At 34.1% G+C, this 20,524-nt stretch overlaps 3 protein-coding genes across 3 annotated transcripts; 2 read left to right on the forward strand and 1 right to left on the reverse strand.

The window, feature by feature from the left end:
• Positions 1-3,805: 3,805 nt before the first annotated feature.
• LOC142975662 (pancreatic triacylglycerol lipase-like) lies at positions 3,806-6,199 on the reverse strand. The gene is made up of 5 exons (XM_076118649.1): positions 6,093-6,199; positions 5,728-5,908; positions 4,977-5,389; positions 4,661-4,867; positions 3,806-4,211 (listed from the first exon to the last, which is right to left on the reverse strand). Exons 1-5 carry the CDS (start codon positions 6,154-6,156, stop codon positions 3,988-3,990), a joined length of 1,089 nt encoding a protein of 362 aa, XP_075974764.1. The 5' UTR covers positions 6,157-6,199; the 3' UTR covers positions 3,806-3,987.
• Positions 6,200-7,492: 1,293 nt separating this feature from the next.
• emb (exportin-1 emb) lies at positions 7,493-12,846 on the forward strand. Its single transcript, XM_076118631.1, has 4 exons — positions 7,493-7,753; positions 8,088-11,063; positions 11,212-11,355; positions 11,697-12,846. Exons 2-4 carry the CDS (start codon positions 8,178-8,180, stop codon positions 11,841-11,843), a joined length of 3,177 nt encoding a protein of 1,058 aa, XP_075974746.1. The 5' UTR covers positions 7,493-7,753; positions 8,088-8,177; the 3' UTR covers positions 11,844-12,846.
• A 1,879-nt stretch (positions 12,847-14,725) lies between these two features.
• On the forward strand, positions 14,726-18,134 carry LOC142975653 (putative lipid scramblase CLPTM1). Its single transcript, XM_076118640.1, has 3 exons — positions 14,726-14,994; positions 15,208-16,828; positions 17,022-18,134. Exons 1-3 carry the CDS (start codon positions 14,884-14,886, stop codon positions 17,189-17,191), a joined length of 1,902 nt encoding a protein of 633 aa, XP_075974755.1. The 5' UTR covers positions 14,726-14,883; the 3' UTR covers positions 17,192-18,134.
• Positions 18,135-20,524: the final 2,390 nt, after the last annotated feature.

Raw genomic sequence — 20,524 nt, forward strand, 5'->3', positions numbered from 1 at the left:
TTCTCTAGACCTGAGAAAATCCCATAAATAATTACAAATATTTGTACCAACCCCTATATTATCCAAAGTGTTCAACAAAATTTTAACATTGACATTATTGTAGGCATTATTTATATCTATGAAACATGCAAGAGTCACTGAATCGTTACAAAAACCTAACTGGATCTGAGATACTAATTTAACAAGGCTATCCAAACAGGAACGAGCCTTTCTAAAGCCAATTGTGTTATTGGAGAAACAGCCCTTTACCTCTAAAAACCATTCTAAACGATGTTTTAAAATAGTATGAAATATTTTACACGGACATGACATTAAAGCTATTGGGCGCACAGCACTTTGCAGGTTATTATTACTACTAGACTTTGGTATAGGAACGATTTTACTCCTTCTCCATTGATCAGGAGTATACCCTAAAGACAAAAACTGATTATAAATATTAACAAGCAATTGCTTACCAACAGGAGGTAAATTCCTGATCATGGAGAATGAAATGCCATCGTCACCAGGGGCTGTGTCTTTGTTTTTCGTAGCACGAAGCAACTCGTGAACTGAAATAGACTTACTAAGTAATTTATTGTCAGAAGAAAATAATGGCGTCTCTGGTGACACGTAGTCCGGGCATAAACTATGTAGAAGCTCTTCAGCAACATCTTGAGAGACTTGAACCTTCGGAGACCGATATCCTTTTAACCACTTCATCCTCCGCCACATGTCGCTCGCGGATGTAGTTTCGTCGATGCTGCTGCAGAACTTCCGCCACGAGTTTCTCTTAGCGTTTCGAATAAGTCTCTGCGCGGCAGACACTTTACTTTGAAGAACGGTTAGATGTTGTGGAGTCGGATTTTTTCTAAATGTAGCGAGTGCTAGTCTTCGCTCCGCCACGGCACGAGAAATATCCACGTTCCAATAAGGTTTAGGGGTAAATTTTTCAACACGTAACGGATCGTTACAGATGTTAACGACAGGTATATAATTGTCAGCGGCAGTGTTAATAGTATCAATGAATTGGCTGTATGCTTCTTGAGGATCATCAGGTAATATTAATTCTGCAAAGGTGTCATTTAGAGAACTAGAATAATTTGTCCAATTAGCTGTCTTGAAATCCCTTCTCTTGTCAAAGATTGCGTGTGAAACGAGGGAGGTAGATAGTTGAATGATAAGGTGGTCACTACCCAGATTTTCATTTGTTACTTTCCACACAAATTTTAATGCAATGTCATTAGAAGACATAGTCACATCAGGAGAGGATTTTTGTAGCCTACCATTCACTAGACGTATTCTTGTAGGAGAACTATCATTTAGGGTCACAAAGTTTTTATCCAAAATGGTATCAAAGATCTGGGTACCTCTAGCATCAGTCTTATATGACCAGCTGGCATGATGAGCATTGAAATCACCAGCTATTAAAGTGCGTTTGTGACAAATACTAAAAATCGAGTCCCAATCACTTGGTGAAGTTTGAACAGTTGACGGACAGTACACCGATAAAATATTTTCTATGTGAGAGCAGTTTAAAATCTTGACATGTACTAGCTGAATTCCTGGATTAACATTAACATTAATTTTACTAAGCTGAAACTTGACAGAAGAGTGCATAATCAGGGCCACTCCTCCATATCCGTCGTCCCGGTCCTGACGAACGACATTGTAACCAGATAATCTAAGAATAGAGTCGGGCTCCAACCAAGTCTCACTTAAAATGGCAATATGTATTTTCTCTTGTGATAATAGCTGTTCCAATTCTAACAATTTAGGTCGAATGCTCTGGCAATTCCACTGTATTACATTAAAAGTGTTATGAGCTTGAAAATCCATTATTTATAAAGGTTTTGAAGACGGACCACTCAGAGAAACAACTAACAATAGAGTTAATAATCCAATCGTAAATTATTCGCCCGCAAGATCGTAGTTTCTCGTTAAAACTTAACTTTTGCATAAAAATTACATCTCTTATCTTCTGAATTAACTGTTGAAGCCCCGTGGTGTTACGTCCTTCCTTCTCATAATTAGTTTCCTCATTATGAGATTCATCACTAGAATCTGTAACAGACTCAACCTCTGCCAACTGAAAACTCTGTCTTTTGCGATGTTTGTCTGTCTTTTTCTTAGCTGTTTTCTTTAGTAAGTTATCGGAAGCAGATGAAGTGCTTTGTCCAGTAGAAACGTGTGAAGTACGTTTAGATATTTCTGCATATGTTGGACTTACCTCAGTTCTACTTGTAGATGGATTTCTTGCTGATTGCTCGCATTTATCCTCCACGATGACCGACCGTTCAGGAGCCAAAGAATTACTAGAATAAACAGGTGGTGATGGTGGAACGTACAATGTAAGTGCTCGCTTGTACGTGCAATTGAACTCAGCCATTAACTCGCGGATTCTTTTCTCTTTGATAAATATTGGACAGGTCTTTGACAGAGCCATATGTCTTCCCGCGCAATTGATACATTTATAAGTAGTAGTTTCACAGTTAGCATGTGACTTTCCGCACTTAGGGCAAGTATTTATACTTTGTGAACAAACCTTGTAATTGTGGCCATACTTCCAGCATTTTGAACACTGTGTGACCGGAAAAATATATGAATCGACTTTAATTCTCAAGCCATAAGAGTACACATATGGTGGTAAAGAAGAGCCCTTAAAACAAATCCTAATACTTTCGCTATCTTCAAAAGTGCCGTTATCAAAATTGCGACGCAGCAACCGTTTGACGCTTACAATAGGAATGTTACTTTCTAACGTCTGAAGTACCTCCTCTTCACTCAAATCTCGTTCAATATCCTTAATGACACCATAGGATACACCTAGTTCATACGTTTTCTGACACTTGTATCCTTTCTCTATAAAATATTTGCATTGTAACAATTTCTCAGCGCACTCCTCATCACTGAATTGTATCAATACTTTATAAGCATTAACATATTTAACTCTTATAACGCCCAATATATTTTCTGACTTTAAAATTCGCGCTAAGCCGATCTGTTTAGGTAATGTATCATTTTTAGAAGTCATACTCACTTCAATGTGCTCCTCCGCTCTCCTCATATTAATGTTAGTAACATTGTGCGCCATAATTTTAACTTTCCTGCCTACCTCCGTCCATAACTCCTCTTCATCACCGCCGCTTCTCTTACGTTTCATCTGTTCCGGTCTACTGTTACCCGTTTCTTCATAAATTTGTACTACGCGCTCTTCTATACATTCTACTTCCTCCATATTATAACACTCCGAATCCGACTCCAATTCTTTTTGCAACAAGTTATTAATTTCACTATCGCTATCCATAACCCGTAGTGATAAGATTCATTGCAATTTGCACGTTAATTACGGTAAAATAATATTTTATTGAAATTAAGTAGAAAATTTTTACCGCGCCAAAATAGCGTACCATGAAAAAAAAATTTGATAAAATCTATAATAATGATTTGTTTATGGGTATGGTATGGTATTTATTCACGGAATGACTAACACCTCACGAGTGAGTAATTTCATGAGTAAATAGTTTTAAACTTATTTACTGTGATTAGGTATAAAAATAAGGCACAGGATTAAAAAAGAAGGTTGTTACCATTTTAAAGCAAAAAAATATTGGTTTAATATGCACGACTATAATTATTACCTAATGAATTATTCATATTTAAAAGTTTTAAAACTATCGCAGTTTATACACATAATAGTAAATGGGTAAGCGGGTTCAAAAACGCTACACAGTTCATGGTTATAATATTATATGGTAGGTATATTGGTATAACTCGTAACCGTAACCTTTAAAGTTCTCATCGCGTTTAACACCCCTGGAGATAATATTTTGCATATGATTAACATCGCTAGAGATATAATATATACTTTCCTTTACATAAAGGTAAAAAATCTAATCCATGTACACGCGTAGAAATTAACATAACGTAGGTATGCATAGGTTCAGGAAATTAATAGAGCACAATGCAATGTTTTGGTCTTGCAGTTTCAGGGTACATCTAGTATAAACTTTAAAAATAAAACCATGTATAAAATCCGAAAGGTCTAAAGGCATTTGTTTTCAAATAGTACTTCCCTGTTAAATTTCTATCCACTCTGTCTCCCATAAAACCGAAATTATTGCATTTATTTTCTAAGTAATCAGTCCAACTTAGACATTGATAAGCGGGAAAAGCTGTTGGGTATTTGATTGACTCGCTGAAATAGTGGAATGATCGTCCATGGCTACACGCTTCTGTAATTGAATATTTATAAAATTCGTTAGAACAAGATGCTACCTAAATTGGTATAGGTACCTACTTAATAAAGATTTAATGAAGAGCCTTTGACAACGTTCGTGGTTCTTTTTATTTTTTACTACTTTATGCTCTAAAATACCACAGCGTAAGGTCACAATCAGTGGTGTAGGTTTAAAAAAAAAGTATTTGTGTGATTCTAAAATAATAAGGTATTTCGGGTCTAGCGGTGAATTATTTTCTATTTATAAGTTTCAAAATCTTTTTTTCGGCTCAAGATTCATTTTTACAGTAGGAGGTTGACTCAAACCTGAAGACTAAAGCAATTTGTACCACAGCACAGAATTTTGTTGATCAATATTAATATTATAAAAAAAACGTTACGATTCTGTACTCTATACCTAATAGCACTAGTAGGAAATGAACAAAACATAAAGATGAAACATACCGAATATCTTTTGAATACTCTCACAGCCTGGTTGTGGAGGAATGCCGTTATTAGGATAAAAATCGACTGTTCCAGTATCTGTTTCGAAGCCTAAAACACCACCGCAGGTATGAATCACGTCAACAAAGTCAGCATCCGACGGGTCTAACTTTGCCAAGTCATCTTCTTGTAATGGGTACTCAAATAAAGGTCTGGCTGGATCAAGACCTGGAATATGACAAAAATGCCTTATTTATTTCAAAGCAATTTATCGAGATCATTTAATTATTAAAATTGGTATTTATTGTAACTATAGAAACCAGGTACCTATACGTACCTGTTATTCTGTCCACAGTGAAATTGGATTTAGCTGCTGCTATTCCCATAACGTGAGCTCCCAGACTGTGTCCGATTAAATGAAATCGTTTTTCACTCACATTGTAGCGTGTATGTAGTTCACCTATAAATGTTGCAACTTTTGCTCCTATAGCTTTTGTTTCGTTTGCTACCCAATGATAAAATATTGAATCCGCTATTCCACTCCAGTCAATGGTTATAACGCTTACATCTTGAGATTCTAAATAAGCATTCTTTACATCTGATACCCCTTCTTTATCCACTGAGGATTTCCAGCCATGGGTGATAATTTTTACTGGTTTGGTAGACAGCACATCCTCTACAGAAATGTCATGGTTGTGTTCAAGAGGTTCGCCCCATTCATCCAAAATGATATAGGTATCAGTATCGTTCCTAGATGAAAATAATCGGTTAGTACAAAAACAGATTGCAACCTTAGTGTAGAGTAAGTAATTTGGTAACATAATAATAATACGGCGTAGGCGTCGCGGTTGCGTACTTCGCGCCTGTTTTTGCCATCTTAGCCACCCGTGAAAATATTTACGTGTGCATAAGTATTAGTACCGATTACTCTTTGCAACCCGTTGTAACTTCAAAGTAAGGAAAATTATATTGCTGTTTTATATTATTAACACCTCCCCCTCGTCTTGAGGAGACCCTTGCCCTGCAGAGCGGCACTAATAGGTTAAAAACATATTTACTCGTATTACGATGCACCTATCAAATCTTACCCAACATATAATCTGAACTCAATTTCGTCAGCTGTGGAACCACGTACATCTAGCATGTCCTCTTGCTCCGATCTTGTTAAGTTGACAAAATGTGGTATGCTGTCTCCGTCCGGAAAATATATCCAGGTTTCACCATAGTTAGGGCCGTATATATTTTTATATTTATGGTTATACGAGAGACCTTAAAATAATAAAAAACAATAGAAGTTGTATCTTAGACTAAATGGAATTTCTACGATTTCAGGAGTCTAGAGGTAGTTCCTAGGTAATCCATGCCACCTATCGTCGAAATAAATAATTTCGATATTGATTTTAAGAACTAAATAGGTACTCTATCGTGTTATAAAACTAGTGAAAATACTTACCAGAAATACAGTCCATCCAATATAAAAACAAATACAACAACAAACTGTTATCTTTTAAATGCATTTTAATTTTGTACTTAATTTTAAAATAAACATTTCAACACCTTTTCACGCTTGATAACTAAATACATTTAGTTAGGAAGACATTAAAATGTACAATGAATCGCTACCGATTCGACAGCGGCAATTAAACTGGTCCATATAAATATATCGTTATAGTCATGCAAAAATGTATCAAGTTTTCTATTACTGAGACATAATCACCCAAGTTACTTCCTCAATTTATGTCCCACAACGTTTTCAATAGTCAAGATGAAACATCTGACTTCCTGAGTTTATACTTAAAATATGGTTATTTATTGCATAGATTAATTAATGTTATCCAGTCTGTTAACGATCAAACGTAACGGTACCTAAATAATAGAATAATAATAATATTGTCTGCTTGCTATACCTACCTGCAATCTAGGTACATAATATAGGTATATCATACCTTGAATACCTTCAATGACCGGCATAGATATCGATACCCAACTTGAAAACTTTTGTATGCTATCATCCAATGAATTAATTAAGGTTGCACATTAGCATTGTTATCAATGAAAAGGTTAATAAAAAAATCAATAAAGTACATAAGTAATCCACGTTGGTTTTATACTTGTTGTAATAGTACCCAGACCAGCCAGTATGAGTCCATGGTATCGTTTAACCTAAATAAAGACAAAATATCTGATATGCAATTAGTCCATTTAACTTTGTTAATATTTCTTGTTAATTTTTATAGGTAGTTGGCGGTTTTGATTTTATGGGCTTGATCGAAATTTTGTTTTTTTTTTTGTAAAAGTAGTTCCTCACCGTTCATTTTGTGTGAATTTCTTTTATGCAACATTTATCTAAATCGGTTTTATGACCTAACTCTAAAAAGCGCAACAGACATTTTTACATTTATGATATTATTTGTACCAATGAATTATTATTCAACGTAAGAAAAGTTGGGGGACCGCCGGTACAACTGAATAACATAATATTTACTACCTATCATTTCGAAAATTCGATGATCAGACCATTTTAACATCATGCTTAGCATTTAAACGTTAACATTTTTTTTTTGTTTAACTTAATTAGTTGTTGGTGATCATGAATTTCATAGGTGCCAATAATCAATTCAAATTCTACTTACGTTATAACATACAGTATTTAATCATCAAAATATGCATTGTGTTTTAAATTTTGAAAGTTCTAGATTTCTACATCCAGAACTTTGCTCGGTATCCGCATAAACTTCTGGTAACATTATAAAATGACCTTTTCACTATTGACTAATCCTGGTAACACTGTATAAAAAAAACAATTGCATCATCTATGTCTTGCCCTTTCTGCGGTTGGTATTGTTGTAAAAAAAAAGGTAAACTCTATTGGGTGAATTTAGTCTACTAAAAGAAATATTAATGAGATTATACTACCAAATTACACTAACTAATATTATATTTGTAGTATGGCTGTTTCTATATTGGTATTCGTGATATGAATAAAGTTTTATAGATTACTAAAAATTTCGGCATAGACAATTTGCGAGTAAGCTTTTTCAAGCTTCACGAAAACAACGGATTAGTATGTATGGTAGTGCGTTAGACTGATTGCGCCGCAAATTATTTTCACGGGTAAGTTATTATATTTGTAGCTTACACAATTCACTGATCTCCCTTCAATTCAGAAACACTCAGTGTACGTTTTTGTCAAATGGGAAATGTTGCGGTTCCCAGCAAATATCCCCAATAACTACGCGGGGTGTGTGCTCTATATTTTCTTGTACAACAAAAAGGCAATTGTAATTATCTAATATACATTCGCTTTTACAATCCTTGTATGTTGAAGAAGTGATATTTGTTATACTATACTAAGTTAATTACTCATAATATTCGGTTTTTATATATGCATCATAAAGAGGTTATAGCTAGTAAAGTCCCACTCTAACGCAGGAATTGTTTTTTTCAGTGATACGTATGGTGAGGAATGAATGTGAAAAATATCTCAGTCCTGATTTTCATTAAGGGGAACAAATTTGAATAAGTTGTAACAAACAGAATGGCAACTTTAGAGCAACAAGCCTCTAAACTTTTGGATTTTAACCAAAAACTTGACATCAATCTTCTTGATAACATTGTTGGATGTTTGTATTCCACTGTTGGAGAACAGCAGCGAAGTGCACAAGAGATATTGACTGCACTAAAAGAGCACCCAGATGCTTGGACTCGTGTTGACACAATATTGGAATATTCACAAAATCAAGAAACAAAATACTATGCCTTACAAATATTAGAACAAGTTATACAAACAAGATGGAAAATATTACCCAGAAATCAATGTGAAGGTATAAAAAAATACATAGTTGGTCTTATTATCAAGAACTCTTCAGACCCAGTAGTAATGGAGAATAATAAGGTGTATTTGAAAAAACTCAACATGATTCTCATTCAGGTGTTAAAACGAGAATGGCCTCACAATTGGGAAACATTCATAAGTGACATTGTAGGAGCATCTAAGACTAATGAAAGTCTTTGTCAAAATAACATGGTGATTCTGAAACTGCTTAGTGAAGAGGTGTTTGTATTTAGCACAGGGCAGCTCACGCAGACTAAAGCTAAACATTTGAAAGACACCATGTGCTCTGAGTTCAGTCAAATATTTCAACTCTGTCAATTTGTCCTTGAAAATTCACAAAATGCTCCTTTGGTTGATGCAACCCTTCACACTCTATTGAGATTTTTAAATTGGATTCCACTTGGGTATATATTTGAAATGAATTTGGTAAGCACACTGCTGTGTAAATTTTTGAATGTTCCAATGTTCCGTAACATAACACTAAGCTGTCTCACAGAGATTGCCGGAGTGACTGTGAGTAACTATGAGGTTGAATTTGTGTATTTGCTGCTGGGTACGATGGAGCAGCTAGAAATTATGCTGCCACTCACTACCAACATACGTGAAGCGTATGCCGCTGGTCGAGATCAGGAGCAAGTGTTTATACAAAACCTTGCTTTATTTCTCTGCACTTACTTGAAAGAACATGGGCAATTGATTGAAAGAAAAGGACTAACAGATGTTCTTAAGAAAGCTTTCCGGTATCTTGTGTTGATATCTGAAGTGGAAGAAATGGAGATTTTTAAGATTTGCTTAGAGTTTTGGTATGCCATTACATCTGATCTGTATACTGTTGCCCCATGTTCATCCAGCTTATGCACACTTGCCAAGAGTGTGGGCAGGAAAGCCTTGTACTCTGATGTACTAAGTAGTGTGCGCTACATTATGATCTCTAGAATGGCTAAACCGGAGGAAGTATTAGTAGTTGAAAATGAGAATGGAGAGGTTGTGAGGGAATTTATGAAGGACACTGATTCTATTAATCTGTATAAAAATATGAGAGAAACATTGGTTTACTTGACACATCTGGACTATCAGGATACAGAACGCATCATGACAGAAAAGCTGCAGAATCAGGTGAATGGCACTGAGTGGTCATGGAAGAACTTGAACACATTGTGCTGGGCCATTGGTTCAATTTCAGGTGCATTGTATGAAGATGATGAGAAGCGTTTCCTCGTTGTTGTTATAAAAGAGCTATTAGGTTTGTGTGAGCAGAAGAAAGGCAAAGATAATAAGGCTATAATTGCTAGCAATATAATGTATGTGGTGGGACAGTACCCTAGATTCTTAAGAGCTCATTGGAAGTTTTTGAAAACCGTTGTGAATAAACTTTTTGAATTCATGCATGAAACTCATGATGGAGTTCAAGACATGGCATGTGACACATTTATCAAGATTGCAATCAAGTGCCGACGTCACTTTGTTACTACTCAAGTTGGTGAAGCTTGTCCATTCATTGAAGAAATATTAAGCACAATCAGTTCAATAATCTGTGATCTACAAACACTTCAAGTTCACACATTCTATGAAGCAGTGGGGTACATGATCAGTGCACAAGTGGATCAGATAGCACAAGAACAGCTCATTGAGAAGTATATGTTGCTTCCCAATCAGGTTTGGGATGATATAATATCACAAGCTTCTCACAATGTAGATATTCTCAAAGACCCTGAAGCTGTTAAACAGCTTGTCAGTATTCTCAAGACGAATGTGCGTGCTTGTCGTGCTTTGGGACATCCATATGTTGTGCAGCTTGGTAGGATATATTTAGACATGCTCAACGTCTACAAAGTGATGTCAGAAAACATCAGCCAGGCCATAGCACTAAACGGTGTTGTTGTCACCAAACAGCCACTCATCAAGAACATGCGTATTATAAAGAAAGAAACACTTAAATTGATAGCTAGTTGGGTATCACGTTCCACAGATAATAGCATGGTTTTGGAAAATTTTATTCCACCACTGTTAGATGCAGTGCTCTTGGATTATCAAAGGACTGCAGTGCCAGATGCACGAGAGCCAGAAGTGTTGTCATGCATGGCTGCCATTGTTTATAAACTTGGTGGGCATATTACCTCTGAAGTGCCCAAAATCTTTGATGCTGTCTTTGAGTGCACTCTTGAGATGATAAACAAAGACTTTGAAGAATATCCTGAACACAGGACAGAGTTCTTCCTGTTACTACAGGCAGTGAACACACATTGTTTTAAGGCATTCCTAAGTATACCTCCGGCACAATTTAAATTGGTATTGGATTCCATAATCTGGGCATTTAAACATACAATGAGAAATGTGGCTGACACTGGACTTCAAATATTATACAAATTGCTGCACAATGTAGAGCAGCATCCACAGGCGTCACAGAGCTTCTATCAGACCTACTTGTGTGACATCTTAGAGCATGTGTTTAGTGTAGTGACGGACACCTCCCATGGTGCTGGCCTTACTATGCATGCTACTATATTAGCATATATCTTTTCCCTGGTGGAGGCAGGGAGAGTAACAGTGCCTCTTGGGCCTACTCCTGACAATGTTCTATATATACAGGTAAAAAATTTATCACATTTTGATTGTACATACAAAGGTGTCATAGACTAATAACTATATGAAATAAATCTCTCATTTATTTATTTTAGAAAAATGATATTGTGATATAACTATGTAAGTGAATAATTAATGTAAATTATTTTTTCAGGAATATGTGGCAAATCTTTTAAAACGAGCTTTTCCACATTTAACTGACAATCAAATCAAAATAACAGTTCAAGGATTGTTCAATTTGGATCAGGACATCCCTGCATTCAAGGATCACCTAAGAGACTTCTTAGTTCAAATAAGAGTAAGTACACAATAATTGCCTTTTAAGCTGAAAGTAGTATATAAATGAGACCTGTGTTATTTTTATCTGTATAAAAAAAATTAAGTATAATCCCATTATAAATCAAAAATTTGCCAGGACTTAACTTTGTAGTTAATTAAAAATGTTGACGATGCTTGCTGCCGCTGTTTGTTGGCATACTTGAAATACCATTTATGATTGTTAACATGATGATGATTATTATGTACTAATTCATGTACAAAACCCCCAGGATTTTAAACATTCCTCTGTCCACAGCTTTTTTACTAGTATTTTATTACTGTTTTATTTTTGTATTATAAACTTTCAATTTCGCTTTTCAGGAGTACACAGGTGAGGATGACAGTGACTTATATCTGGAAGAACGTTTGATGGCACTTCGTCAGGCGCAGCAGGAAAAGCGAAGAATTCAGTTGTCAGTGCCTGGCATCCTTAATCCTCATGAGTTGCCAGAAGAAATGCAAGATTAATTGTAGTAAAACATTAGAAATGGTGGCAGTTCACAACTTATTGTGGATTAAAGTATATATTTGTATTGAATATGTGAGGGTCTACATAATATTTTCCCTAGGGTATTACATACCACTTGTTTACAATTACTGCCAGGTAATGGTTACTGTCACGTAAACTTCATCATGTATTTGTTTAATAGGCTCCCTAATACTCTTACAGATTCCACTACAGTTTTAATAAGATTAATCAATTTAGTTGACAGAATACAAAACAGTTGTATACTAATTATAGTATAACACTTGTAGATGTTATAGGTACTTAATTTTTAAGATTTCCATTTATGTCTAAATCTTTGTGATGCATTATGTTTTAATTTATAAAATATGTATTTTTTATTAAGTAGTTGTTTTCTAGGTTTCATAATACATAGTACACATGAATCCTAACATTGTAGATTTACTGAAGATATAGTTAAAATAAAGGATATTTTGTGGACTGTTGCCATTTATACTGGTCTATATCTTGTGCCTATAAAATAATACCTTATTATGACAGTTTGTACAGAGGACCGCTTGGAACAATGCGAGGTGATGTATGCAAGTGAAAGGGAGAAATACCTTTTCAATGAAGGTATATTTTGCAAGCACAAGCAGTTTTAGGCCTTTTATAATTTTAGGCAGGAAATCATGCATCCATTTACATTGCTAGAGAGGAAGTAGGTTATTTCTATGTTTTTAAGTAATCTTCAAAATGTAGGTAATGAAATCTCTGTGATGGAAACCAGTGTCGGAATTTCAGCATATGCGCTACAGAATCTGAGTATTACTGAGTAGATTCTAGGAGAACTTTATAAAGTGACTTGCTGTTAGTAATATTTTTTATGTTTTGTTTAATGTTGTCGAAACTAATTTCTTAATGGTTTGGGAATCTAAACATTCAAGATAAGGTTCCGAATGCATTTTGGGTCCGATTAACTGTCAGTCTTTCAATTTTGTGTTTCAAATAAACCATTAAATATGATTGAATTGTTTATTATTTAACTTTTCAGTGAGTGTTTTTGAAGTGCAAGTGTAACAAAAACGAAATCTTAGGTGTTTTTAAAAAGCTGATATCGTAATTATGCATGGGGCTGTCACTGCATTGTAAAAATAATTATTTAATATATTTTATAACACAACAACAGAGGCGATGTAATAACTACCTCTTTTTAATGATGATTAACGCATGCCCAGTGTTGGAAAACTTAACAACATTTTATCCGATTCGGGAATCGGAATAAAGAACCTCGTCATTTGCAGTCAAAAACTGCTACTCTTTTGTGTTGGTGCAGAGATGATTGGGAGTTTGTCCTCCGTTTTGATTTATATATAGCTAGTCAAATTATTATGTAAAGACAGATCAAAGATTTGAAAATTTCGAGATATCTGAAAAATTTAACGTACATATTGCCTGAAACTGAACACATTACCGGTCAACTCCGGGCCACTAATGGAAATTATTCTGATATAGGACTATAGGTACATAAGAAAATACGTTATCCACGGCCAAGCAATCAAACCCGAGGCATCGTGATGAAAGAGACCTGTTAAACGAACCTTCGTTACTTAAGGAGAAAGTCCCTTCATGATCAACATGTGAATCCAAACATTTTAGAGAGCTCAGCATTATAATAAACTAGCTGACCCGTGCAACTTCGTTTGCGTCCAATAAGAGAGAAAGTGAGAGAATTTTGTGACATTAATTACTGGTACTCTGCTGACCCGTGCGGCTCCGCTTGCGTGAATGATTTTTTTTTACTAATACAAAGCTTAATTATTCCTTAACAACAAAATATGCTTTTTTTCACGAAAAATATTCTCAAAATTATTTATATCTCATATAACTCGCGCTAAAGCATATCCGCCATTAAAACTGTTGCCATGACAACGGAATTTTGTTAATTCAATGTCATTATAATATTGATAATACGCGACTTCGGTGGCGAAACCTGAATTTTCCCGGAAAATGCGTCATTTTCCCGGGGTAAAAAGTAGCCTATGTCCTTTCTCGGGTATCAAACTATCTCCATACCAAATTTCATGCGAATTGGTTCGGTAGTTTGGGCGTGATTGAGTAGCAGACAGACAGACAGACAGAGTTACTTTCGCATTTATAATATTAGTATGGATTCAACTCTAGTGACTTGAGTATTTACTTATGTAATATGAATGTAAGTTTCGCCGAAACGTCAGGCATTCCAAGATTAAATGCGTGTTCGTGGTAATTCCCGTACCAAGTAAATACGAAACATGCAACGCGAAAATTAAAAGGTATTATTTAGGTTTTGTGGATTTTATTGCTCTAAAAAGGCTAGTACCCAAAGTAGAGCGATTAAAAGAAAAAAATGATCAATGACGAAGTTAGAGATGTAATGGTTTGAAGCTGGAATCGATTTAGTGGATTGTTTTATCTCGATTCGATTAGCGAATGAAGTCGTATATTATTTTACTATTTAACGTGTAGTTAAAAAAAATGGTCTATGAGGAAATATGCAAAAAAAGTTCCGACGATATGAGAAATGTCAATTCAATAAAATATAAATAAATAAGCTGAAAATATATACATACGTACATAATATCACCTTTTAACATAATGTTGTTGATATTTTTACAGATGTTGAGCACATATTAACTTTTGGATCTACTGATAGGTACCTACATGAGATAGTTGTAAGTGTATTTCTTGAACATAACTCAACTTAAAGATAAAAAAAAGTATTTTGTGAAATGGATGGGTTCCTATGCCTACAATATTTTTGGCTGGCTTTTTTACTGACTACCTACTGCCTCCGTCAAGTTTACGTCGGTTCCAATCAATTTCAAATTCGATTCTTTCGGATGTTGCCAACTGGATGATCGAGTCGGGTTATTAAGAGCATCACTAGATGAAATTGATGGACGAATTGAAAAATACCTAATTCACTCATTTCGTTTCTATTGTCATGAGTGTGATACTTTCTGCAAATGCTAAATAATCTAAATATCAAGTAAAAACGCAGTAAGCAGCAAGATTCTCAGGATGGCAGAAAATCCTAGTAGTAACCAGCCTGATAAAGCCGCTGAAAATGTTTCCGACTCTGCCGAGAACAGTCTTGTGGAATCAAATGGATCGACCGAAGATGCAGTCGATGTAAGTCTTAGTTTTATACAAACTGAATTTATTATTACAGAAACAGAATATTTCAAAACAACCTCGTTTCATTCGTTTTATGTACTCATTATCTCCTTTTACACTCTATACTATTTGATCAGAAATCATTAAAAAATAACCTTCTTTTTTACCTTAATCTTGACCTACATGTTCTATCGTTAGCTCAACTATAATAAAATCATATTTTTTTAGATCAATGCCCAAATCGATGAACAACGACGCAGAATGCAACCGACTAAAATGGAATCATTCTTTGCCATTACAAAGTCTTTGATAATAAGAGCATTGGTTGTTTATTTTATAACATCCATGTTCCGCCAGCCTGCTGCCCCTAAAACTGATGTTAGCAGCCCTTCTGGAGCTCCCCGAGTACCTGCTGTAAATATGTTTGCCAATGGAACAGTATTAGACATGTATTGCTATGTATCTGAAAAAGAATTTTATCTGAATTTGGATAGTTCTGATTTAATTTGGAAACACACCGGACTTGTTTATGGTGATTGGTTTAGTGGACCCAATAATGATGGTACATTCACTTACTCCACTTCTATAAAGCCATCAGAAGCTGTGAAAAATAATGGTTCAATTTATCTTCATGTATTTATAGTTCAGTCAGGAAAATCCCCAGATTTTAACAACAAGGAAGATTACGGAGGACCATTCATAACTTATGGCAAAAAGATGCTGAATAAGTATAAAAAATTACGTTATCTTAAAACTCATAATTTGCTGACGGGTCAAACAGAAAAATCAGCAGAAGAGATTATTAAAGCTGAAACACTTAAAGAAGAAATTGTATCACATTGGCACCCAAATCTGACAGTTAATTTAGTGACAGATCAAACTAATTGGATGCAAGGCAGTGTCCCACCTCCATTGGATGAGTTCATTCACTTTTTACCTGATGGTAAACAATACAAACCTGCAGTTTTCTTAAATGATTACTGGAACATGATGCGTGATTATGTGCCCATTAACCAGACATCTGATGTCCTGAATCTTGAATTGACATTCCAGCCTCTAAGTTTGTTCAAGTGGCAACTGTACACAGCTCAAGCTATGAGAGATAAATTGAGTATGTTCTCTGCCCTTGGTGCTGAAGAGCAGGATGAAGAACAGGATACAGTTAAAGAATTACTTCTTGATACTTCTCCATACTTGTTGGGATTGACCATATCTGTATCTATATTGCATTCTATATTCGAATTGCTCGCTTTTAAAAATGATATTCAGTTCTGGAACAATAGGCAGTCACTGGAAGGGCTTTCAGTGAGATCAGTATTTTTCAACGTCTTTCAATCCACTGTGGTGTTGCTGTACGTACTTGACAATGAAACAAATGTTATGGTTCGAATTTCATGCTTTATTGGCTTGATGATTGAAATTTGGAAGATAAATAAAGTTATGGATGTTAAAATAAATAGAGAGGAGCGTATATTTGGAATACCTAAACTTAGTTTCACTGATAAAGGTTCTTATGTAGAATCCAGTACAAAGCAGTATGATATGCTAGCTTTCCGCTACCTAAGCTGGGCATGTTTCCCTCTCTTAGTAGGATATGGTGTCTATTCTCTATTGTACCAGGAACATAAAGGGTGGTACTCTTTCATCTTGAACATGATGTATGGATATTTATTGACATTTGGTTTCATAATGATGACTCCTCAACTATTCATTAACTACAAGTTAAAGTCAGTTGCCCATCTCCCATGGAGAATGATGACATACAAGTTCCTCAACACTTTCATAGATGATATCTTTGCATTTGTCATCAAGATGCCAACCATGTACCGCTTGGGCTGCTTCAGAGATGGTAAGTTGATAATTATATGTGAAAATTTGTATAATAATATGAAAGTTCTGTATCACAAGCTTGCATACTTACATGATCTCAAAAAATAACTGGATTTTTCTAGAAGTTATTTTTACTTCTAATTGTTTTAATGTCCTTTCACATAAACCATTTGTATGTATATGCAATACATATGTTATAAAATTTGTTTCAGACATTGTGTTCTTTATCTTCTTATATCAACGATGGATCTACAAGGTTGACCACAAGCGTGTCAATGAGTTTGGCTTTTCTGGTGAAATGGAGGAACAACAAAAACTGGCTAAAAGTGGTACACCAGCAATTACTGAAACTGAACAAACGGGTGACAAGAAAAATGATTAATTATATTATTCACATTGTCATTAAATTCTAGATATTACCTCAAAAACATGATTAGTAAATTACCGTACAAGGTTTGTGTAGTAGTCAGTCAGCACTATAAAAAATAATTGTTTCCTTTGAATAATAATATAGTATCATAATACATTCGTCCACATATTTTATTATAAAAGTAAATGCATTGAGGTAATTAATTTAATTATTGCCAACATTATATTGATGGCATCCAACTAGATAATTTTTTCCCTTTTTTGTGTGTATGGAATTTAGAAAACTTAATAATATATTACTACATAGACATATTATACTATTATAATGATTACCAAAAGAAATCACTGTTTAACGGAAATCTAAATGTGTATGCATTGTTAAAAACCAAAAACTTTCATAATAATAAAAATGTGATCATTTGTATAGCAAGTATTTACCTATCTATAGTTATTGTAATCATTTAATGCCTATGATGGGATTGATACAGTATATTCATGTTGCCATGAAATTTTAGTGTCTGCTCTTATCTATTCAAATAAAATTTCCAGTAGTTCCTTCTGTTTTGGGGATTACACATTTTTGTACTGGGTTTATGTGTACTTACCTACTTACTTATACATGCATGTTTGGGGAAAACTTGCTTTGCCACAGTATTATGATCTCTTTCTTGATTCACCTTATAGAATTTGTGATTACATAACATTATAGCAACACTTTTACAATAGATATTGTATGTATGAGTCGAGCTAGACACATCTATTTCTTTTTGATTCTATTCATTGATTCATGTAGTTGGTTACAATTTTGTTACATAATAGGATTATTTATTTTAAAATAAACGGTTAGGATTTGATATTATTTACTGTTATTCATTAGTTAGTTCATTAGTCGCGTCAGTTACCGCGAAAAATATATTTTTTTGACTAACGAATAAAAGACATTTTCTTATATTGAGCCTTGTAGATGTTTTATTTTATTCATATTGATGAATTTATGGTTGTGTGATAATTGAAATAACTGGTTATTATTTTTGCAACACTTGAATAGTTGACATATTTCTAAGGAATTTCATTTAATTGCTATAAAATAATAGTAAGCAGTGTGTATGTTTATGTATTATTTAAAAGTATCTTAAGAATAGACATAATATCGACATTTTTAAGTAATAACTTTATTCTAGTTGAACATTTAATATTGTGATCAACTGTTAATGACTCTTCTTACTGGATACTAAATGCTTTATTTAAACTAGATAGTAATTCTGATAACATTGAATATTTACCTTGAAGATGTTAATCAAATATAATTTTAATGTCACTCTACATTATTGTATAAAGATTCTTACTTCAAAGTGTCGACTTCATCTTCATTTAAAAAAGATAGTTATTATAGGGCACTTTACTATTTTTACTTAATATAATCCTATTAATTATATATGATGTTATCGTGTGTCGCTAATCTGCTATATGTATGTGTATGTATATTATAATATGTCTTTTGCAATACATAACTATTTATGTTAATTGTTAAGTACAATTTTTGTATATCCTCCTGCCTACCAGGGTCCCTTTTTTTGGAGTATGCTGTTGAAATTTTAGTATAACGTTGACAATAGGATATGATATACAGGAAAAATAGTAAAAAAAATCCTTCATGGGGAAAATCGGTTTTTCCCTATGTCCTTTATGTAGGACAAAGTGACTATATTACTATGTGATTTATGTAGGACATAGACTAGTTTTAAGGTAAATAATGGGTTTTGGAAAGGAATATAACACATATTAAACATGTTTTTAATAGTCAGAATTGTATGTCCGTCTCACAAAGTTAAAAATAAAACAAAAGGAAAACATATTTCAAACAAAACCGTCGGATTTAAACTTTTCTCATCTTCAACAATTCTTAATAACTAATTAGTCGTTAATTAGGGACATAATTAAGGGATCAATAAAGTTTCATTAATACCTTTACCTATATACTACTCTACGTTTTGGTGGAAATCGAAAAAACTATTCTTGTTTGGCGTTAAACAAAAATACCCGCACATTTTTTTAGCAAAATAGTGTTTTTTTTATGACATCCACTCTTCCTACATCGCGACTGTTTTGCTCCATGAAAAAAAAAATTTACAGCAGCTTTTGTACGGCTTTCTCTCTCCCTTTTGTGTTTAGACTCCATTTCCTCGTACTCATCGTCATCCTCATAGTCGTCATCTCTTCCTTCATTATCCGAAATAAGCTAAATCCAACTTATATTTGCTCAGCTGCATGACATTTCTCTTATGGGCACCCTTTTCAACCTGAACAATGCGGTAATGCAGCCATGCATTTACCACGGCAAGGTAAAAAAGCTATGGCATTGTCTGATATAGCCACAAATATGTTGAAATATGTACTTATGTACTTTATAAAGTACATCAGAAGTCTAAGTACTAAAACTTTTATTGTCTACATTTGTCCTCTACAAAGGACATAAAACAAAAAATCATGGTGTATTGAATATTTTATAAAATTATATCAAACTACCAGTGCACATCATCATTTTATAGTCTCAATTAATAAATTATCGCATAAAATCCAATAAGAACCAACATTTCGATAAGATTCAAATCGATTAACGTACCGCTGCGTGCACGCACCGACACACGTCCATCTTCTGTCGCCATTATGCAAAAAGGGAACCACACGGCAATTGACATTTACCTATATTTAGTAACCTAGATATTCGATAGATGTCACCATCTAAATCTTTTGGGACTACCAGTTTAATAAACGGCAAAATATTTTTTTGAAATTTATCCGGTCTTATGTCCTATTTGTAGTACAGATGTAGGCAGGAGGATATACCTACTTATGTTTATCTTTGGTACAAAATAGATAATTGTATATTATTATGCACATTTGGGATGGGATAGTTTTATGCTTATATTGTAGGATTTGTAGGTATATTTCAGTACCTTCGCTTGGAAAATAGTCAATTGCCCTATTAACATCAATCTTGACTAAATTTATATTGCTATTATTTAAAATGCATGTTTTGTGTTGTTAATGTTGGAACTATCAATTAATTTCTAGTAAATTTTAAATATATTCATATATTAGTATGTCACACCATAATGTGATTGGAATAAGGTTCAGACTAGAGTATTTGATTGCTCATTATGAGCAGCAATAGAGATACTATGACAATATATCTCTGTTGTTATGTTAATTTTGGCCAGTCTATTTGACTCTGACTTCACTTGTTCTCAAATTCTATGAGTTTAATCGTATGGTGGTTTCAAAAGTTGACCCAAAACTGTTTTACAAAGACAATCAATTCGATTTTTTAGTGGAAGAGCTTTAC

The sequence above is a fragment of the Anticarsia gemmatalis genome, chromosome 9 (genome assembly GCF_050436995.1).
Source record: "Anticarsia gemmatalis isolate Benzon Research Colony breed Stoneville strain chromosome 9, ilAntGemm2 primary, whole genome shotgun sequence".
In the NCBI taxonomy this organism is placed as follows: domain Eukaryota; kingdom Metazoa; phylum Arthropoda; class Insecta; order Lepidoptera; family Erebidae; genus Anticarsia; species Anticarsia gemmatalis.